Source organism: Balaenoptera borealis (assembly GCF_965194805.1).
Source record: "Balaenoptera borealis genome assembly, chromosome: 1".
NCBI lineage: Eukaryota > Metazoa > Chordata > Mammalia > Artiodactyla > Balaenopteridae > Balaenoptera > Balaenoptera borealis.
The window spans coordinates 91,030,795-91,055,097 of NC_138860.1; the positions used below are offsets into that span (position 1 = coordinate 91,030,795).

The following is a 24,303-nucleotide window of genomic DNA, read 5'->3' on the forward strand; positions in this document are numbered from 1 at the left end:
CAGAAGGTAGTGGAACAAAACGGTGAATACATTATTCAATAAAGTTCTTGGTGAAAATGAAAAATGTGTCTTTTTTTTTTACTTAAAAACCAAAGGAACCTTTGGCCAGCCCATAGATAGATAGATAGATAGATAGATAGATAGATAGATAGATAGATAGATAGGTAGACAGACAGATAGATAGATAGACAGATCATTTAAATCTAGCCAAACACATATCCATATCCATAACCACCCCATATCACAAATCTCAGATTATTACCTCTTTAATTTTTTCCCTTTTCTCTCTTAGGTCATTATCTTCTGGGTCTCCACCATGTGTTCCTATAAGGTTTGGTATAGGAGCTGCTGGCACTGGCTTTTTCTCTTTTGTCTTCATTTCTTGGACTACCTTATTTTTCTCTGTCTGTATTTCTGCTTGGATTTCCTCTCTTGACTTTTTTAACTTTTCTTTTGCTTCTTCCAAAGCCTTCTCATGATCAGCTCGAATTTTATTTCTCAAACGTTCTTCTTCTTCCCTATAAGAAGAGGAGAAAAATAAACATAAAACTTAAAGTTTCCTCCACCAAACCCTGATAGTTGTTTTCTACTCCTGCCATTAAAAAGAATGATCCGTGAGAGAGACTTGGATCTACCTGCCTGAAGAAGAGGATAAATATATCTTAGTATGAGAAAGAAAATGAGCTCTAGATGCTGAAGAGCAACCACCTCACACAGTGGAGAAAAAGGGAACCTAGAAAGTTACAATTTAAGGGCCAAGTGAAAACAGAAAATAGCAATCAATAACTTACTTATTAACTTATTAATTAACTTATTAATCAATAACTTATTAGTAGACACATGAGGAAAAAAAAAAGAGAGAGAGAAAAGAGAGACCAGTGAAATACTAGATGGGGGAGAGAAAATAAAAAATAGAAGTAAGTATCAAGAGGGGACCAAATAATAAACAACAAGGTCCTACAGTATAGCACAGGGAACTATATTCAATATCCTATAATAAACCGTAATGGAAAAGAATATGAAAAAGAATATATATATGTATAAGTGAATCACTTTGCTGTACACCAGAAACTAATAAAACATTGTAAATCAACTACACTTCAATTAAAAATAAAGAAAAAAGCTTAAGTAAATGAATAAGAGCATTTCATAAACTGACGTGAAGAGGGGACAAAATATAAACATAGGGTCAAAGAAAGAGAGAGAAGCAGAAAAGATAAGAGGATGGGAACTTTTTTATTTGTTAAATATACATCATACACTTCTAAAATTTTGGAAGTTCCATAGATCTTGTAACACAATGGTCCAACTGATGTGAGCATGACCACTTAAAATTCTCTTGAGCCCTTGTTAAAAATACAGATTCCAATTTAGCAGGTCTGTATGACACCCATGAATTTGTATTATTAAGAGCTCCTCTGATAATTCTGGTGTGCATACAGGTTTGGAAACCACTACTGCAGTAGATACCTGCTGGGTTTCTACCCAGCCCTGAATCTTTTCTCCACCTCCACCCCAATCCACATGAATGAATATAGGAGTGGTAGTTACTATTTTCCAAATCATCCAATGATGACTACTCTAAGGGGGTCACCAAAGTTACCTCTCCAGAAACTGAATTCAAACTCTGGACTTACAACATTGCTGGTGAGACTGTAAAACAGTACAGCCACTTTGGAAAACTTTAGCAGTTTCTTTAAAAACTAAACATGTAACTATCACAGAATCCTGCAATTGCCCTGGACATTTATCCCAGAGAAATTAAGGCTTATGTTCACACAAAAACCTATACACAAGCCAGTTACAAAAAGACAAATACTATATGACTCCAATTATATGAGATTCTTAGGGTAGTCAAAATCATAGAGACAGAAAGTAGAATGGTGGTTGCAAGAGGCTAGGGGAAAGGAAAAAATAGGAAGTTACTGTTTAATGGGTATAGAGTTTCAGTTTAGCCAGATGAAAAGAGTTCTGGAGATGGATAGTGGTGACGGTTGCACAACAATATGAATGTATTTAATACCACTGCACTGTACATGTAAAAATAGTTAAGATGGTAAATTTTATGTTATGCATATTTTACCACAATTTCAAAAATTGGGGGGGGGGGGATCCTATACAAAAATGTTTATAGCAACTTTACTCATAACAGGCAATAACTGGAAGCAACCCTTATGTCTTTCAACAAGTAAATGGTTAAACAAACCACTTTATACTGTGGTATAGCCACACTATGGGAATACTACTCAGCAATAAAAAGAAACCATTCGTACACACAACTTGAATGCATTTCAAAGGTATTATGTCAGTGAAAGGAGACAGTCTCAAAAGTTACATTCTATATAATTCCTTTTACTTGACATTCTCAAAAAGACAAAAATAGAGGGATGATGACTATATTAGTGGATGACACAAGTTACGGATAAGGGGAGAGGTTAACTATAAGGGAATAAATACAGGACAGTTTTTCTGGATTATAGCATTGTTATATATCCTATTTCAGTGGTTACCCAAATGTGAACATGTGCTGAAAATCACAGAACTGTATATCAAGAGAGAAAAAAATCAATTCACAGCCTAGTATTTAAAATAAAATGTTAAATGTTTAGAGAAAAAGAAAATTGGATACCTTGCTGTGAAAAGGGGCTGATGAGGAAAACAGAGAAAAGAGGAAGAATCACAGCAAAGCCCGAGAGTCAGGGACAAACAAGGTCATTTGGGTAGCAAGAAAAAGTCCATAGGGCCTGCAGACAGACTGGATATAAAAAAAGTATGGCAGAGAGGAGCCAAGGTTGGTCCCAGTGTGCATCCAAGGGTAATCTTGGGCTGATCTGTTCAGGAGACTCAGGCAGATGAGGGCATCAGCAGCAGACAGGTGCTGAATAAAGTCTTAGATAAGATAACCAAGGTAAATACAGGCAGGTACCACCCAATCGCCTTCCAATCCCCCTCCCCCTCCTTACCAACAGAAAACATTGTGCCTAGGCCTAGAGAACAGATCCAAGAAGAATCATTTTGTAGTTGGGGAAAAAGTACTTGAAGTAGAAGTACTTAAGCAAAAAGTCAGGAGACAAGGATTCCAGTTCCAGCTCTGCCCCAAACTCACTCAGCAACCTGGCACAAATCACTCAAAAACCTCTAACATCAGTACTTTCTTCAATAAAAATAGGAAAACAAATAATACTATCCTAATACACTTGGCTACACTTATCCAAGGTAAGTACAAGTATTTAATAAATTGTAATTTTCTATACAAACATAAACCATTAATTATATCAAATCCTCCAATCTCTTTGTTTCAAAATACAAGTGAATGCAGCAATCCCCACAACTTACCAAAGAATGCACTTTATTCCTGCTTTTCCTTTCTTCCTTAAGAACATCTTTCCACAATAATCATTTAGTAGCACCATGAGTTTTCTTTCTAGTTTTTTCCCCTATATATCTCAAATTTTTATTTTCATTTTGATCTCTTTTCAAGGAGCTCCTCGAATTTTGCTTTAGTGTCCAAATTTCTAGATTTTAAATTACACCAGCTGGATCAAATGTTCTGGATGTTTATTTTCACCTGAATGATCTTTCTTTTACTTACGTGTTTTTAAGAATTTTTTTTAACTTTGATATCTTCAACAGATAATCATGTTGAACTTCCATTTGCAAATGTCTCTTGCTTTTCTTCAGTGCCTTATATCCTTCTATGTAGTAAAGAATTTGGCCTTGCCCAAAGAGAAGTCTGGCCTTGTCCTCAGCTTTTGGGAGGTAATCTGTCAAACTTCATAGAAGTGTCCTTGTTTATGGTGGGTGCTGGCCACACCAGATTTTAGGATGGGGTTGGCCACATCCAATAGTCCTAGGGTGGGGGCTGGCCATGCTAAAAAAATCCAACAATACAACTTAGGGTAAGAGTTCTGGGTCACAAAGTATGAGCCAACATGGAGACTGAGTTCAACTACGTGGGAAATCAATTAATCATGCCTTGAAAACTCTGGACGCCAAAGCTCACATGAGCTTAGGTGGGTGGCAACACATACTGTCACACATTGATGCTGGGAGAGTAATGTCCTGACTTTACAAGAAGAGGACACCAAAAGTTCCACATTTGGAACATTCCTGGAATTTATCCTATGTGCTTCTTTCCCTTGGCTGATTTTAAACTCCATCCTTTCTCTGTAATCTATAATCCTTTCATGAGTGTAATAACTTTCAGTGACTTTTGTGAGTCCTAGCAAATTATCAAACCTGAGGGTGGCTTTGGGAGTCCCCTGAAATTTCAGGTGGTATCCGAAGTAAGGGTGGTCTTGTGGAGGACTGTGCCCTCAAACTTTGCAGTTTGGCTAACTCTGGGCACCATCCAAGGCTTCCAAAAAAAAACTAATCTTAAATCTACAGGTTCTCATGAGATTTGAAATTACTTTTTCAATTATATCCTATGTGTAATAGTTAAATCACTTTTTGATATCCCATAAGTAATATTAGGTTTGGGGTTTTTTTAGTTGTTGTTGTTGTCTCGTTTTGTTTTGTTTTTGTTTTTTCCTTCCACACACCCTTGACCCTTGAAAATCAAAGGCAAATGACAAAACTAATAATTGTTGTTGGGTTAGATATACCAGGCACTGACTTAGTCAACTACTTAGATTATCTTATTTAATCCTCATACCAATTTATGAGGCATCTTATATTTAACACTGTTCTCCATCTTATTAGGAAAACACTAAAGCACAAAGAGAAAAAGGAATTTGCTCAGGGTCACAGAGCTAGTAAGTAGAGAGCCTAGGTACAAACACGTGCATTTTGACTTCTTAAACTATGCAAATACTGCCTTTCACATAAAAGATGAATTTTATTTAAGAGATTGTCTCTACTGTGTAGACACTGATACCTTTCTCTCAATATCTTGCTCCCTTCCTCCTTAGTCTTAGAGCCATCAATTTTTAGCTAAGCATATGCTCCTGCAAAATAAAAATTCTATTTTTCAGCTTCCCTAACTGAAACTGCCCTATAGATCAGAAACAGACTTCTACTTTGCTTAAGCTTAAGCCACTCTTATTTTGTGATTTTTATGGCTGGTGAATGACCTAGTCTTTACTGAGCCACTCTCCACCCTAGATGTTCTCTTTCCCTGAGACTCTCGTTAGTATCTGAGGGCTGATTGGCCAGAAATAAACTAACCAAGTAATACATTTCCTTCTCCAATTAGAGTGTTTAAATAAATCATGTTTGGAAACATACTGAAAGACAAATACAATCCTAGATTACAGAAGAATAGATAAAATTACATTGAAATCTTGTTTGGCAAAAATTTAGGTGAATATACATTTCCCTTTTATATTCACTGCATCCTTCTTTACTAGAGCTTTACTCTTCACCTACAAGCATGAAGTCTCATCCACCCTTAAAAAATTAAATAAATAAAAACTTCCCTCAAAACTGCCTCCAGCTCCACCTTCATTGGTGTCCCCCTCCTTCCTTTTACCACGATACTTTTTCAAAGAGTACTACATTTGCTGTTTCCACTTTCTCTAACCTCACATCACTCTTCTATCCACCACAGTTAAAAACTGATAGCTAAGTTTTTCCTTCCTTTGAACTCCCTCCTTCTCACACCTGCCTTTCAAACAAGCCTCTAATCATTGGCTTTACCATCATCGATGCACCCCCAAAATGTTGTATTCCATCCACGTTTCTGTTCTTACTCTATATACCTTCCTATTCAACATCATCCAGCTGTATTTCCTCAACTATTATATCAAAATATTTATAGTCAGCCTTTTCCATGTTACTAAGTACTCCAGATCCAAATTTCTAACATCATGTAAGACACTTGCCAAACACCTCTAATTTAACATCCCCAAAACAGAACTGAATGATTACCATGGAAAAAGGACAATCACAGGCTAAGCTCATTCATGAATACAGATTTTTTTTTAATATTAGCAAAGTTATCAGTAACATTTAAAAAATAGAAAAATAAATTCATCATAACTAATTGGACTTATCCCAGAAGTGAGAATAGTTTAACATCAGAAAATTCTATCCACGTAATTTAGCTATTATTAAAGAAAAACTGTACAAAGTAGAAACAGAAAAGTGACAAAATTCAACACCCATTCTTAAAACTCTACAGCAAAGGAGAAAAAGAGAACTTCAATCTAATAAAAGATATCTTCCAATACCTAGAGCAAATATCATTCTTCATAGTGAAACTTTAGAAGCGTTTCCTTCAAAATGAGAGAAACAAATAAGGATGCTCACTATCACACTTCTATTTGATTGTACTTCTAGCCAGCAAAGTAAAACAAGAGATGAAAATAAGATTAAAATATAAGAAAAAAATTAAAGCTCCAAAAAAATGCCTTCTATGACAGATAACATGCTTTTTATATAGAAAATCCAAAGAATCTACAAATTATTATAAATAAAAGTACAAAAAGGAAGGGAAAGAAACTAACAGACAGAAGGTACTCAGTAATTTCCTTCTCTTCCTACTCATTGGGTCTCATCTTTCTAAACTCCAAGCATTTAAACTTCTGTTGATAACATTCTTTCCTCATATTGATAGAAACACTTTTTACATCAGCTTTCATTCACATCCATTATTTCATTGCTAAGATTTCCAGGCCCTGTTCTTTGACCTAGATTTAAGAAACATGAGAGCCCTTAAAGACTTTGGCATATATTAACTACCCTCAACCATTATAAGGGAATTTTACTAAACTGACTCTTACTAATCTCCAAATTCTATGAAAACTCACCAAAGCCCTTATGAAGTGACTTTTTAAAAAATGCTGAATAAATCAACAATGTAATTCTATCTTTTAAAAGATAAAAGACAATGCCCATACAATGGCCCTTGTTTTTAATAACAAGGTTAGATACTAAATAACCTTTCAAACACCCTAAATTTTAATAACACCCTAAAGATATTTCAGAGGATCCAGGAAAGCACAACAAAAATAGCTGAAACAGTTATGTAAATAGCTACTTATGTACAAGTATAGGCCAAGAATGGTTTTAGGAAACAACTATAGGAAAGTGAGCAACCAGTACAGAAAATACTCAAATAACAGTATTCTACAGAGCTCAGTGGCAAGTGCCTAAAGGAATTAAGCCCTTCCGAAGAGAAATGTCACTCCTTCAATGTCATGAATAACTCTTTAAACTCAAAGTAACCAAGAGGTATCAACCATTTTAAGGGAGTTGTTCACAAATACAGTCTAAGATGATTTGCAATAGCAAATTAATATATCCCATTTGCACAGAATAACATTGTCATATAAATAACAAAGAACTTTCTGAATGTTACCCTTTTAAGCAAAATCATGTATTCTTCTGGTGTACTGATTTATAGTTAAGAACCAAACAACACAAATTCTATCACACTTGGGCTCACAAATTCTATAAGAGTGAATCCCATTCTTAAGAAAACATGTTAATAGAAAAGTCCAACTGTTTCTCAATACAAGCAATTGTCAGCCACCTGAAAGAGGATGAAAGCAATTCAAGGTAAAACACAGAGAAATTCACTGACCCTCAGCTTCTACACCAAATCCAATTACTCTGGTCATGTAGCTCCCACAAAATACCAACTTCTTTAGTGTTCTCACTTTAATAAAGCAGTTGATGAACCATCAACACAAACTCACTGTCTCTATCTTAAATTTAGTTAGATACAGGTCATTTATGTGGCTATTAAAAGATTTTATTTACATAAAGAGCTGTTACAGATTAATCTAACTTGGGTTTTAGGGGATTTTAGTTTGAATTAATTGTAATTTCAGGTTAAATAGTTATCAGTCATTGAATTAACTTCAGCCTAACTCAATGATAATCAACAAATATTTACCAAATGTGAGTGGCATTGAGCTAGATGCAGGGAATATAAGAAAAATAAGACACATTATTTGCCCACAGGAGTTCACAATCTAATAAATATGTAAACAAAGTAAGCACCAAACAAGTAGAACACAGCAGAGGAAGTAAATAACTACAGGTGAGGTACCAGGGGACCATAGGTTAGATAGAAGAGGTATCTAACAGCACAGGCATTTTCTAATAAGCACACGAGTACAACCTGAAAACAGATTTACATAGGAAATAGCATTAGAAAGGCATGATCTTCAAATAGAAATTAAAAGAGAAAACCAAGTTTGCCAGGCAGATCAAGAAAATAAGGGCATACTAAGCAGAGAAGGGATAGTGTACAAAGATACGGAAGAAGCAACACAATACACCAGTTAGGAAATAAGTTGGTATGGCCACTAGGGTATAGTGTGCAGGGTGGAGAAGGGTGCAGTAGCATAGAATAGACTGGGCATAATAAGGAAGACAGAGAAGACAAAAGCTCAATCATGAATAGAACTTGTGTTGCAACCAGAGGACAAAAGCAAACCATTAAAATACTTCTAATTGAAAATGGCATACCTGTACTTAAATCTTCAGAAAAACACCTCCTCAGGATTGACTTGGGGGAGGAGGCAGAAAGGGAGATGATACAAGGCTGGCAGAACAAAAGGGAGTTAGGTGATCACAGCAGCCACCCAGGCAAAAAATGACCAAAAACTAATAAAATCCATCTAGAGTAGATGTGGAGAAGGACCAAATATCAGTGACCTTAGCAAGTCAAGACCAGTAAGTTTAGGTAAATGATTAAACATGAAAGGGAAAAGAAGTTAAGGATGATAGGTTTTCACTATAGTGACTAAATAGAAAGGAGTACCATTAACTAGACAGAGACTAGAGAACAGGTGACTTGGAATAAAGGCAAAGAATAAGAAAGAATTATTAAGTATGGTTTTTAGACACACTAAGTTTAAAAGGTCAGCAAAGCACACAGGTTAAGACGTCCAGGTCTGAAGACATGGATTTGGAAATCATCAACCTACTGGAGGCAGCTAATGCTCCAACCTAACTGTTCACTTATATGGGTGAACTTTATGGTATGTAAAGAAAACTTCAATAAAGATGTTTATTAAAAAGCGGGAGCAACTTATATTGATATCAAACAGTACCTTTCAGAGCAGAGATTAAAAGGGTTTTATAACAACAGAGTCAATAAAGCAGCAAGAGAATATAACAATGCTAAACATTACATATCTAATAGAGAGTTGAAATATATGAAGTAAAACTGACAGAAATAAAAGGAAAAGTAGACAAATCCACAATATAGCATGTATATTCAATACCCTTCACTCAATAATTCATAAAAGAAGTAGGAAGAAAATCAGCAAAGACATTAAAAAAAAAACAATCAAACAACTTGACCTGACATTTATAAAACACACTACCCAAACAGCAAAATACACATTTTGTTCAAATGCAAACAGAACATTTACCAATACAGACCATTTTCTGAGCAGTAAAACAAGTCAATAAATTTAAAAGGATTCAAACCATACAAAGTATGTTTTTTGCTACAATAGAATTAAAATGGAAATCAATAACATGAAGGTATCTGGATAATCTCTAAATACAGTTGGCCCTTGAACAAGGGAGTTAGGGGTCCCAAACCTCTCTGCAGTCAAAAATCTGCATATAACTTAAGAGTCAACCCTCCATACAAATGGTTTCTCTATACGCATTCTGCATCCTTGGATTCAACCAACCTTGAATCATGTAGTACTGTAATATTTTTACTATTAAAAAAAAAAAAAAAAACTATGTACCAGTGGACCTGTACTGTTCAAACCGTGTTGTTCAAGAGCCAACTGTACTTGGAAACTAAGTAATACACTTATCAATAATCATAGGTCAAAAAAAAAAATCTAAAGTAAAATTAAATGACTGTAGTGATGGTTGCATATATATATGCATACACTAAAAACCACTGAATTGTGTAGTACAAGTGGGTGACTGTATGGTACGTGAATTATACCTCAATAAAGCTAGTTTTTTTTTAAAAAGTGGGATTAGAAAGTGCCTTGAACTAAAAGAAAATGGAAACGTCAAAATTTTGTGGATGAAGATAAAGGAATCCTTAAAGGAAAATTCATAGCACTAAATGCCTCTATTAAAAAATAGAAGAAAGGTTAGAAGGAAAGTCATAGTATTAACCAATCTATATTAGGAAAGAAAAAAAAGATCTCACATGAAGGACCTCAAGTTCTAACTTAAGAAAACAGAAAAAGAGAAAATTAAACCTAAAATTAGCAGAATAAAGGAAATAATAAAGATAAAAGTGAAAAAATAGAAAACAGAAGATTGAGAAAAAGCAATAAAAAAGCTGGTTCTTTGAGATTAAAAAAATTGATTAATTCTGACAATACTAGTAGGAAGGGGAGGGGGAGAAAAGCCACAAATCACAATAACACAATGAAAGAAGCATAACTACAATCCTACAAATATTAAAATGATAGTAAATGATTATCACTAACAACGTTACACCAAAATTTCAACAATTTACACACCTTGTTAGAAATAAAAAAATACTCAAGTAAATTTAAGAAGACCTAGATTACCTAAATAGCCTATATCTATTAAAGAAATAGAATGTGTAGTCAGAAACTTTTCCACAAAGAAAATTCCAGTTCAGACGGTTTCACTGGTGAATCTGCCAAATATTTAGGGAAGAATTAGTATCAGTTTTACAGAAGCTCAGAAAATTGAAGAGGGAATACTTTCAACTCACCTCATAAGGGCAACATTACTCTGATATCAGAACCAGATAAAAAAATAATAAATTAATGAAAAAAACAGAACTGGTGTTTTCCCAACACCATTTATTGAAGACACTATTCTTTCCCCACTGAACATTCTTGGCTCCCTTGTCAAATATTAGCTGGGCTCTCAATTCTGTTCCATTGGTCTATGTATCTATTTTTATGCCAAGACCATATTGTTTTAATTAGTATAGCCTGGTAGTATAGTTTGAAGCAAGAAGTGTGATGCCTCCAGCTTTGTTATTCTTTCTCAGGATTGCTGTGGCTATTCAAGATCTTTTGTGGTTCCATACTAATTTTAGAATTGTTTTTTCTAGTTCTGTGGAAAATGCCATTGGAATTTTGATAGAGGTTGCACTGAATCTATAGATGGTTTGGGGGGGTGTATGGAAATTTTAACAATATTAATTCTTCCAATCCAAGAACATGGGATATCTTCCATTTATTTGCATCTTCTCCAACTTCTTTCATCAAAGTCTTATTGCTTTCAGTGTACAGATTTTATACCTCCTTGGTTAAATTTATTCCTAAGCATTTTATTGTCTTTGATACTACTGTGAATGTGACTGCTTTATTTCTTTTTCAAATAGTTTGTTGTTGCTGTATAAAAACATAACAGATTTCTGTATGTTGATTTTACACCCTGCAACTTTACTGAATTCATTTATTAGTTTAACAGTTTTTTGGTGGAGTCTATCTGCAAACAAAGACATTTTACTTCTTCCTTTCCAATTTGGATGTCTTTTATTTCTTTATCTTGCCTGACTGCTCTGGCTAGAACTTTCAGTACTATGTTGAATAGGAGTGGTGAAAGTGCGCGTACCTGTCTTGTTTGTGATTTTAGAGAAAAAGCTCTCAACCTTTCACCACTGAGTATGATGTTAGCTGTTATTTTATCATATACGGCTTTTATGTTGAGGTATGTTTCTTCTATATCCAACTTACTGAGTTATCATAAAAGGATGTTGTATTTTGCCAAATGCTTTTTCTGCATCTACAAAGATGATCATATGATTTTTTATGCTTCATTCTATTAACGTGTTGATTGGTGTTATTTGAGGCATCCTTGCAACCCAGGGATAAATCCTGCTTGATCATGGCGTACGATCCTTTTAATGTGATGTTGAATTCTGTTTGCTAATGCTTTCTTGAGAATTTCTGCATCTATATTCATCAGATAGCCTATAGTTTTCTTTACTTTTAGTATCCTTATCTGGCTTTGATATCAGGGTAATGCTGGCCTCATTAAATGAGTTTAGGATTATTGTCTCCTCTTAAACTTTTTGAAGAGTTTGAGAAGGATTGGCCTTAATTCGTCCTTAATTGTTTGCTAGAGTTCATACGTGAAACCATCTGGTCCTGGGCTTTTTCTTGTTGGGAGGTTTTTTATTACTGACTCAATCACGTTACTCATTATTGAACTGTTCAGATTTTCTCCTTCTTCATGATTCAGACTTGGTAAGTTTTATGTTTCCAGGAATGTATCCATGTCTTATAGGTTATCCAGTTTGTTGGTGTATAATTGCTCACAGTACTCCCTTACGATCCTCTGTATTTCTGCAGTATCGGATGCAATGTCTCCTCTTTCATATCTGATTTTATTTGAGTTCTCTGTCTTTTTTCTTAGCCTAGCTAAAGATTTGTCAATTTTGTTTATTTAAAAAAAAAACCAGCTCTTAGCTTTGTTGATCTTTTCTACTTTTCTATTGTTCTTCTGGTCTCTATTTCTGCTCTGATCTTTGATATTTCCTTCCTTCTGCTAACTTTGAGCTTAGTTTGTTCTTTTACTTAGTCCCTTGATGTATAAAGTTAGGTTGTTTATTTAAGAGCTTTCTTTTTTCTTAATGTAGAAAACTACATTGCTACAACTGCTTTTTGCTAGATCTTCCATCCTAGAACTGCTTTTACAGAATCCCATAGGTTTTGGTATGTTGTGTTTCCATTTTCATTTGTTTCTAGATTTTTTTTTTATTTCTCTTTGTATTTCTTCTTTGACCCACTGATTGTTCAAGAATGTGTTGTTAATTTCAACATATTTGTGCATTTCCGAGCTTTCCTCCTGTTATAGATTTCTAGTTTCTCTTTGTCTCTTACTTTTGGCAGTTTTATTGTAATATGTCTTACAGAAGATCTCCTTAGGTTTGGTTTGTTTGGTGACCTGTGAGGTTCACAAACTTGAATATCCAAATCTCTCCCCAATCACTATTTCATTAAATAAGCTTTCTGCTTTCTTTCCTCTTCTCCCTCACTTCTTCTGGAATATCAAAATTCATTAATTGGTTTTGAACACATCCCCTAGATCACATAGGCTTTCTTAACTTTTTCATTATATCTTATTTGTTTTCCTCTGACTATAATGTCAAAGTTCCTGTCTTCTCTTTCACAGATTCTTTATTCTGCTTGGTCCATTCTACTGTTTATGCCCTCCACTGCATTTTTTCTTTTTCTTTTCATTCATTAAATTCTTCAGCTCCAGAATTTCTGTTTGGTCCTTTTTGATGATTTCTAGCTCTTTGTTAAACTTCACATTTTGTTTGTATTGTGTTCTTGATTTTGTTGAATTGCCTGTATTCTCTCAAGTTTCCTTAAAACAGCTATTTTTGAATTCTTCATCAGGTAACTATAGATCTCCATGTCATTGAGTTCAGTTACTAACAGTTTGTGATCCTTCGGTGGTGTCATGTTTCCTTGGTTTTTCATGTTCCTTAGAATTTTGTGTTGCTGTCTTCACATTTGAAGTATCAGTCAGCTCCTCCAGACTTCACCGCCTTCTGGGGAGAAATATCTCCCATCAGCCCTGTTAGAGATTCTGGGGCTTTCTCAGACCTTCTATGGATACACTTGCTCCATGCTTCTTGTTCCCTCTTGTGGCAGAATTCTTAAGCTTGTATGCTTTCTCTCAATCCTGCAATGCACCAGACCGAGTGCTGACAGCCTCTCTTTTGTCTTCCCAAAGGTGGCACTATGGCTCAAGTTTGTGTTCTCTCCCTGGCACACAGATTGGAGAATTCCAAAGCTTGCTCTCACCACTACTTTCAGGAACACAGAGAGCCAGCTGCAGAGTGGGAGGGTATGTGAATGATACATGTGGGATGCTAGGGATGCCCGTGGGCCAGTTGGAGGAATCCACAGGTGAGGCTTTCCCAGCAACTCATGGGCAGGCTTCTTGATGGAGTCCATGAAGCACTTAATAGGATCCACGTCCCTTTAATGTTCTCCAAGGGTCCTATCTGCCACTATCCCACTCTTTTCCCACCCCCAGTCACAGAGCTTACAATTTAACACTCTGGATAGGCTGAGAGAAATGAGCCTCTTTGGCAGCATCCTGCACAACTAGGGAAGCTGGTTGCTCACTCACCTGCTCTCCCATTCCCCAGAGGGAGAAACCACAGGTTGAAATAGGCTCTCTTGGCCCTAAGCTGTGCCATACTGGGGGAAGCATGATTCAGGTAAAGTCAAGCTGTTCCTTTTACCCACTCCAATGAATCCAAACTCTTTTTTTTTTTTTCTTTTTTTTTTTTGCTCTAACAGAGTGTTAGAACTTCTCCTCTGGAAATCCAGATGTCCACTAAGGCTCTCTAATCCACGGATGATTGTCTAAGTCAGTGTTCTCCAGAGGTTCCAGACCACAGCCAAGAAAAGCTGGAGCTGGTTCACAGCTGCATGGCCCACAACTGGGACCAAGGTCTGTCTATTATCCAATGCATGGATGGGTGAGACTCTTCCTGGATCCCTTGGCATATGGTGTTGAGTACCATCGTACCCATAGAGGCATTTTTGTACGTGAATGGATGCCAGAATTTTGTTGGCAGGGGTGAGGAGGGATGATGGATGTCTGATGCAGCCATGATGCTGAGGTCACTCTTCCCTTAGTCCTTTATTTATAAATCTTATAAATTTTCATATTTATCATTTTCCTGTGAGCTTCTTAAGCTCTCTGAGTTTAGGACATTGTCTTACTCTATGTTAATCCTTACTGTTTAAAACACAGTACTCAATAAATATTTGATGAATGAATGAATGATCACATGGAGAACCACCTTAATTCTCTTTATGTATCTCAGACCCTATATTATTTCAAGCTGATCATCTATGTTGACCATACTATTTCATCCCCCTACAATAAATATAATGCTGTATAACAAGTTTCTGTTTCCTTCATGTGATCATTTTGATTGTTGTTTCTCTCATGTATTTTTTTTAACCAAGCCAATTTTTATAATATATTTTCAAGGCAAAAAAAACAAAACAAAAACACATTTTGTCAATTCACTTCTCTCCACCCTCAGGTATCACCTATAGCCTGAGATTAAAATCTAAGCACATCCAGACATAGAAAACAAACTTATGATTACCAAAGTGAAGGGGGGGAGATAAATTAGGAGTGTGAGATTAACAGATACACACTACTATTTATAAAATAGATAATCCACAAGGATTTACTATATAGCACAAAGAACTATATTCAATATCTTGTAATAACCTACAATGGAAAAGAACCTGAAATATGTGTGTGTATGTATCTGAATCACTTTGCTGTATACCTGAAACTAACACAATATTGTAAATCAACTATACTTCAATTTTTTAAAAAATCTCAGCATAGATAAATGCAGACACACAGATAACTAAACAATATATGTAAACACTCATCATAAACTTTATAAGACCTTCAAATTGTTTTGCTGGAGTTTAAAAATACATAATAAAAAAAACAGTAAAATCACTATCCCAGTATTCAGGTTCTATATAAAACAAAGCCTGGCCTTTCTGCAATGAATCAGGACTGAAAATGGGTATAAAGTTCAAAGGAAAAGGAAATTATCATGCATACTAACTCCTCCCCACCTTCTTCCTTTCAGCTTCAATATTTTATAAGACTTTCACTGTTTTTTGGTCTTAGAAGGTGATCTGGTATTTTAAGTAGTCCCTTTGATTGACTAAAAAAGTATAAAGGATGAAAGTTGAATGGTTTTCTGATTATAATCAAGATCCTCTCCCCCCAAATCATTTATGATCATCAGAAAGTTACCATTAAATGCAGAGATGCCAAAGACAACACTAATATATTAGACTACTGATTATAAAAAAATCATCAGTACAAAACAAAACATCACTACAGGTCATCTGTCAAGACACGAAAAGAGTTTATTTAAAATATTCTTTATAAAACGGTTTTGTTAAGTTATTCATTATTTGCTTATGGAATAAAGTATCATCCACTCAGGCTTCAGTGCAGCTCCTGGCCCAAAGCAGCTATTTCAATTTAAGTATCCTTACCAAGTACCCTCTGCCTACACCTAAAGCAGTAAGACTCAATAACAAATGCTGTAGCCACCTCTCCTGTTCCAGGGAATTTCTCTAAGCTCTGCCTTCCCATTTTCTGGTTTTGAACCTTTATTTTCTTCTTCTTTCTCTAATTTTTGTCTTATTGGCTCACACCCTCCTTCTCTGACAAACTGACCCCCTTCAATCTGACATTTTGTTTCTGTGGTCTACCTAGGTTTACTTGTTTTCTCCCTAAGACACTATCTCTTAAACTAAATGTGTCCTTCAAAATTCATACTAACGAAATGTTTGTGTCCCTAGAAATTCATATGTTGAAACTCTAATCCCCAACATGGTATTTGGAGATGGGCCTTTAGGAAGTGATTAGGGTTAGATTAGGTCATAAGGGTGAGACCCTCATGATGGGTAGTGGCTTTATAAAAAGAGGAAGATAGAAATAGATCTTTCTCTGCCACCCTCCCATGCCACCACAAGCACAAAGGAAAAGCAATTTGAGGGCACAAGAAGGCAACCACTGGCAAGCCAGGAAGAGAGTATTCACCAGACACCAAATCCTGCTGGGCCTTGATTTTGGACTTTCCAGGCTCCAAAACTGTAAAAAGTTGTTATTTAAGCCATCCTGTCTATGGTATTTTGTTATGGCAGTCTGAGCAGACTAAGACAGCCCCTGACACTCAGCTCAAGCCCTGCAGTCCACAAACTAACAATGGCACAACAATTTTTAATTTTAATGAAGTCCAACTTATATGTTTTTTCCTTTTGTTGCCTGTGCTGTTGATGTCATATCCAAGTAACCATTGCCAAATCCAATGTCATGAAGCTTTTCCCCTAACTTTTAAGGGTTTTATAGTTTTAGCTCTTACATTAGGTCTCTGACCCACTTTGAGTTAATTTTTTATACAGTGTTAGAGCCAGATTTTAAAAAATTTTTTAAGGAATTAAGCCCCTTGAAGTAAGGAAATGGACCAAGAAGCAAAGCAAAGAAGCAAGAAATAATGCTCAAGTTAAAGTATAAGACAATGAAGCAAAGGAGGCCAGTAATAATTTTTGGCCTTTCATTAAAATAATCCATATAACCTAGTATTTCTCAAAGGCAATATGGACATTTTGGGCAAGACAATTCAAACCTTTTTTTGTGTGCAACCACCAGGACACTGTGGAATGGTTAGCATTCTTGGCCCCCATACACTAAATGCCAATAGTGCCACCTTTCCCATCATGACAACCAAAAAATGCCCCCATGTTTCCAAGAATCCTTTAAGGGGAGCATTACCGACTCCTGTTTTAAACCCCTGCACAGAAGGTCTGAAAAGGTAGAGTCTAGAAAGACTATTTATATCTACATTTCTAAATAGCACAACGCAGATAAGAAATTCATCCCTAACTATAAAACAAGTCACTGTAATAAAACTTAGGGTTCTTTTCAGTTTACTTTATGTTTCTTAAGCTCTTTACATGTAATTCCCTACTTAAATTCAGGAATTCACCAGTATACTGGTAGCAAAATTCCTTCCCTTCCTATAGAAGCCAGAAGATTCAAGATACTCTATCTTTCTATCATCTAACAGCAAGGCAAGTGCCTATGACTACACTTAGGCAATCATATGCTCTGGCGAGGACTACAGATCCAGGGTAAGTGATATAAAGAAACGAGAACTCAATTTTACAAATCACTCAGGAAACGGAGGAATCTAGCATCCAGAGGTAGCAAAGCCATAACTAGTGTTCAGAGACCAGCAGCACTGACAGTGGTACACTAACTGTTCCTTAATCTTCACTACAGTTCTGCATATGTGATTTCCTTTAATGCTTGACTATACACTAAACCTAGTTCTCCAGACTTTAGGTCAATTCTGAAAGCCAATATCCTTCCAATAAATACCTTTTTTTGCATGCATTACAGTTGGTTTCTACTATTTGTATCCAAGATTCCTCTCCTATAATTCTTTTTAATGTAAATGGAAGAGGTATTCTGGGACTATGACTTAAGCACATAGCTTTGACTCATTCCCTCTCAATTCTTGCTAAGGCAATTAAACCAATGCACAATGGAAAATTCTGACCGATCAGTACCACTGAAAAATAGAGAAGTCTCACCTACATGTTTAAAACTCCAAGTTATTTTGAAAATGTCATAAATGAGAACAAGATAAAATGCAAGAAGGTAGTCAACCAGCCCATAATTATCATTTACTACTACTCACTCATATAGAAGATATTCTTCAGGAATCTGGGAAGAGACCTCGGACCTAGCAAGGGACTAACCTATACAGCCTGCTCTCCTGCAAGGCTATTCACCTACCTGAGTTGAGAACTGCTGTAACTTCCGTAACTTCTAGCACAAGCTGAGAGAACCTACCTCAGTTGCTCCTGGGGAGAGGTCCTTTTGATCATCTACCCAGTTCAAAACCACCACCTGAAGGAAACTGCAAGGCTCTCCAGAGAAAAGGCCGATCCCAAAAGGCATTAAATTTTGCCTGAGGTGAGGTGCTAGCTATTCAACTCCAATTCTATAAAGCAGCCCTTCATAGACTGCTTCACTGACTGTTCATCTAGACCTAATTAAAGTCCACACACTAAAAACAAGGAAGACAGGTAGCATCAGTAAGTAAACCCAAATGCTCAATTCCAAATTCACTCTTCTATGCTCTCCTTCATGATGCTGGGTCTTAGACTTTGTAAACTACCTCTCTCCCTTTTGTCAGCTGGTTTCCTATTAGGTTCAACCAACAGGCAGTACCAAAGGGAGACTGGAAAGTAGAAGGATCAAATCTTGATACCTAATTCTAAGATACTTATGGAGGCCAGTCATCAAGAAGACACAACAATATAAAAATATATACACTGAGACTTAGAAAGATGGATTCTTTTGTGCATTTACTATCTTATCCAGACTCTCTGACTTGACAAACTGAGAATAGGGAAGGCACAGCTAATTGGCCAGCCATGAACTGAGGAGGCAGACCTACACCTCAAGTCTCTATGATGTCCTTTTCAAGACATTTAAGAAGCATCAGCTATTTTTCAAGCATTGGCGATATAGAGATGAGCAAGTACTGGCATTCAAGAAGAATATAATATCAGGAAAGAGTAACTGAAAGGTTGCCTGCTGTGCAAAAGACTCTGTTCTGCTAGCCTGGAACCTGACTGAACACAGCATTTGCCAACCAGGTGACGGAAGCAACAGCACAATGAAATAGCAGCTTTTCTTTTACTCTGTTTTTTTTATTTTGTTTTGTTTTTTGTCTTCTGTTTAGGTTAGTTTTATTTTTTATTATTGGTATTCGTTTTGGGGCTCTCTTGTTTGTTTGGGTGTCTTCTTGTTTTCTGCTCTCCATGTTGTTTCTTTTGATGCTGTTGTTTGCTTGTTGATTCGTTTTTTGTTTCTTTGGATTTGTTTTTGTTACTTATGTTGGGTTTTATTTGTCTGTTTGTTTTCTTTTCTTTTTTGGTGTGTGCTTGCTTTTGTTTTTGTTTGCTCGGTTTTGTTTTTAATATTTGCCTTGGGCTTTGTTTGTCTGGTTTTTTTTTCTTTTTGCCACGCCACGTGGCTTGCAGGGTCTTCGTTCCCAGGCCAGAGGTTGGGCCTGAGCCCCTGTGGTGGGAGCCCCAAATCCAAGCCACTGGACTACCAGAAAAACTTCAGGCCCAAGGGAATATTAATTGCTGTGAGCTCTCCCAGGGGTCCTCATCTTGGCACCAAGACCCAGCTCCACCCAACTGCCTGCAAGCTCCAGTGCTGGACGCCTCAGGCCAAACAACCAGCAAGAAGGGAACACAGCCCCACCCATCAACAAGAATGAGACGACAGAGAAACATGAAACAGATGAAGGAGCAAGGTAAAAACCTACAAGACCAAATAAATGAAGAGGGACTGGGCAATTTACCTGAAAAAGAAATCAGAGTAATGATAGTAAATACAAAATCTTGGAAATACAATGGAAGCACGAATTGAGAAAATACAAGAAATGTTTTACAAGGACCTAGAAGAACTGAAGAACAAACAGTGATGAACAACACAATAAATAAAATGAGGAATACACTAGAAGAAATCAATAGCAGAATAACTGAGCCAGAAGAACGAATAAGTGAGCTGGAAGATAGAATGGCTGAAATAACTGCTGAGGAACAGATTAAAGCAAAAAGAATGAAAAGAAATGAGGACAGTCTCAGAGACCTCTGGGACAACATTAAAGGCACCAACGTTCAACTTATAGGAGGCCCCGAAGAAGAGAAAGAGGTAAGGTCGGAGAAAATATTTGAAGAGATTATAGTCAAAATCTTCCCTAACATGGGAAAGGAAATAGCCACGCAAGTCCAAGAAATGCAGAGAGTCCCATACAGGATAAACCCAAGGAAAAACATGCCGAGACACATATTAATCAAACTAACAAAAATTAAATTCAAAGAATAACTATTAAAAGAAGCAAAGGAAAAGCATAAGGGAATCCCCATAAGGTTATCAGCTGATTTTTCAGCAAAATGTCTGCAGGCCAGAAGGGAGTGGCAGGATATATTTAAAGTGATGAAAGGGAAAAACCTACAACCAAGATTAATCTACCCAGCAAAGATAGCATTCAGATTCGATGGCAAAATCATAAGCTTTACAGACAAGCAAAAGTTAAAAGAATTCAGCACTACCAAACCAGCTTTAGAACAAATGCTAAAGGAACTTCTCTAGGGGGGGAAACACAGGAGAAGAAAAGGACCTAAAACACAAACCCAAAACAATTAAGAAAATGGTAATAGGAATATACATATCAATAATTACCTTAAATGTAAATGGATGAAGTGCTCCAGCCAAAGGACATAGACAGGCTGAATGGATACAAACACAAGACTGATATATATGTTGTCTATAAGAGACCTACTTCAAACCTGAGGACACATACAGACTGAAAGTGACCGGGTGGAAAAACATATTCCATGCAAATGGAAGTAAAAGAAAGCTGTAGTAGCAATAATCATATTAAACAAAATAAACTTTATTTAAAATAAAGACTATTACAAGAGAAAAGAAAGGACACTACATACTGACCGAGGGATCAATCCAAGAAGATATAACTACTGTAAATATTTATGGACCCAACACAGGAGCAACGCAATACATACGGCAATGGCTAACAACCATAAAAGGGGAAATCGACAGTAACACAGTAATAGTGGGGGACTTTAACACCCTACTTACACCAAAGGACAGATCATCCAGACAGAAAATTAATAAGGAAACACAAGCTTTAAATGACACATTAGACCAGATAGACTTAATTGATATTCATAGGACATTCCATCCAAAAGCAGCAGAATACACTTTCTTCTCAAGTGCACACAGAACATTCTCCAGGAGAGATCACATCTTGGGTAACAAATCAAGCCTTGGTAAATTTACGAAAACTGAAATGGTATCAAGCATCTTTTCCATCTTTTTCTAATCAAGCTGAGATTAGAAATCAATTACAGGAAAAAAAAACTGTAAAAAACACAAACACATGCAGGCTAAACAATATGCTACTAAATAACCAAGAGATCACTGAAGAAATCAGAGAAAATCAACAAATACCAAAAAACAAATGACAATGAAAACACGATGACCCAAAACCTATGGGATGCAGCAAAAGCAGTTCTAAGAGGGAAGTTTATAGCAATATACAATCTTACCTCAAGGAACAAGAAAAATCTGAAATAAACAACCTAACCTTACACCTAAAGCAACTGGAAAAAGAAAAACAAACAAAATCCAACGTTAGTAGAAGAAAAGAAATCATAAAAATCAGTGCAGAAATAATGAAATAGAAACGAAGAAAACAATAGCAAAGATCAATGAAACTAAAAGCTGGTTCTTTGAAAAGATAAACAAAATCGATAAACCTTTAGCCAGACTCATAAAGAAAAAAGGAAGAGGACTCAAATCAATAAAATTAGCAATGAAGAAGGAGAGATTACAACTGAAACTGCAGAAATACAAAGGATCATAAGACGCTACTACAAGCAACTATATGCCAATAAAATGGACAACCTGGAAGAAATGGACAAATTCTTAGAAAGGTACAACCTTCCAAGACTGAACCAGGAAGAAATAGAAAATATAAACAGACCAATCACAAGTAATGAAATAGACACTGTGATTAAAAATCTTCCAACAAACCAAAGTCCAGGACCAGATGGCTTCAAAGGCGAATTCTATCAAACATTTAGAGAAGAGGTAACACGATACTTCCTCAAACTCTTCCAAAAAATTACAGGGGAATGAGCACTCCCAAGCTCCTTCTACGAGGCCACCATCACCCTGATACCAAAACCAGACAAAGATATCACAAAAAAAAGAAAATTACAGAGCAATATCACCAATGAACACAGATGCAAAAATTCTCAACACAATACTAGCAAACAGAATCCAACAACACATTAAAAGGATCAGACACTATGATCAAGTGGGATTTATCCCAAGGATGCAAGGATTCTTCAATATACACAAATCAACTGATGTGAGACACCATATTAACAAATTGAAGAATAAAAACCATATGACAATCTCAGTAGATGCAGAAAAAGCTTTTGATGAAATTCAACACCCATTTATCATAAAAACTCTCCAGAAAGTGGGCACAGAGGGAACCTACCTCAACATAATAAAGGCCATATATGACAAACCCACAGCAAACATCATTCTTAATGGTGAAAAACTGAAAGCATTTCCTCTAAGATCAGGAACAAGACAAGGATGTCCACTCTTGCCACTCTTATCCAACAGAGTTTTGGAAGTCCTATCCACGGCAATCAGAGAAGAAAAGAAATAAAAGGAATCCAAATTGGAAAAGAAGAAGTAAAACTGTCACTGTTTGCAGATGACATGATACTATAAATAGAAAATGCTAAAGATGCCACCAGAAAACTACTAGAGCTAATCAATGATTTTGGTAAACTTGCAGGATACAAAATTAATGCACAGAAATCTCTTGCATTCCTATACACTAACAAAAGAAGATCAGAAAGAGAAATTAAGGAAACAATCCCATTTACTTACCACTGCAACAAAAAGAATAAAATACCTAGGAATAAACCTACCTAAGGAGGTAAAAGATCTATACTCAGAAAACTATAAGATTCCAATGAAAGAAATCAAAGATGACACAAACAGATGGAGAGATATATACCATTCTCTTGGAGTGGAAGAACCAATATTGTGAAAATGACTATACCACCCAAAGTAATGTACAGGTTCAGTGCAATTTTTATCAAATGACCAATGACATTCTTCACAGAATTAGAAGAAAAAAATGTACAATCTGTATGGAAACACTAAAGACCCTGAATAGCCAAAGCAATCTTGAGAAAGAAAAACGGAGCTGGAGGAATCCTGCTCCCTGACATCAGACTATATTACAAAGCTACAGTAATCAAGACAGTATGGTACTGGCACAAAAACAGAAATATAGATCAGTGGAACAGGATAAAAATCCCAGAGATACACCCACACACCTATGGTCACCTAATCTATGACAAACGAGGCAAGAATATACAATGGAGAAAAGACAGCCTCTTCAACAAATCGGAAAAGAAGAAGTAAAACTGTCACTGCTTGCAGAGAATCCTAAAGATGCCACCAGAAAACTACTAGAGCTAATCAATGAATTTGGTAAAGTTGCAAGATACAAAATTAATGCACAGAAATCTCTTGCATTCCTATACACTAATGATGAAAAATCTGAAAGAGAAATTAGGGAAACACTCCCATTTACCATTGCAACAAAAAGAATAAAATACCTAGGAATAAACCTACCTAGGGAGACAAAAGACCTGTATGCAGAAAACTATAAGACACTGATGAAAGAAATTAAAGATGATACCAACAGATGGAGAGATATACCATGTTCTTGGATTGGAAGAATCAACATTGTGAAAATGAGTATACTACCCAAAGCAATCTACAGATTCAATGCAATCTCTATCAAATTACCAATGGCATTCTTTACGGAGCTAGAACAAATCATCTTAAAATTTGTATGGAGACACAAAAGACCCCGAATAGCCAAAGCAGTCTTGAGGGAAAAAAACGGAGCTGGAGGAATCAGACTCCCTGACTTCAGACTATACTACAAAGCTACAGTAATCAAGACAATATGGTACTGGCACAAAAACAGAAACATAGATCAATGGAACAAGATAGAAAGCCCAGAGATAAACCCACGCACCTATGGTCAACTAATCTACAACAAAGGAGGCAAGGATATACAATGGAGAAAAGACAGTCTCTTCAATAAGTGGTGCTGGGAAAACTGGACAGCTACATGTAAAAGAATGAAACTAGATCACTCCCTAACACCATACACAAAAATAAACTCCAAATGGATTAGAGACC

At 36.1% G+C, this 24,303-nt stretch overlaps 1 protein-coding gene across 4 annotated transcripts in view; it reads right to left on the reverse strand.

Annotated features, from left to right (window-relative positions):
- Nucleotides 1–24,303, reverse strand: part of MAN1A2 (mannosidase alpha class 1A member 2) — a 172,907-nt gene that overhangs the window by 118,981 nt on the left and 29,623 nt on the right. For all 4 annotated transcript variants that reach the window (XM_082369254.1, XM_082369255.1, XM_082369253.1 and 1 more), the window contains exon 2: nt 263–518. In XM_082369254.1, the coding sequence (XP_082225380.1) occupies nt 263–518 (256 nt within the window). The remainder of the gene's footprint in view (nt 1–262; nt 519–24,303) is intronic.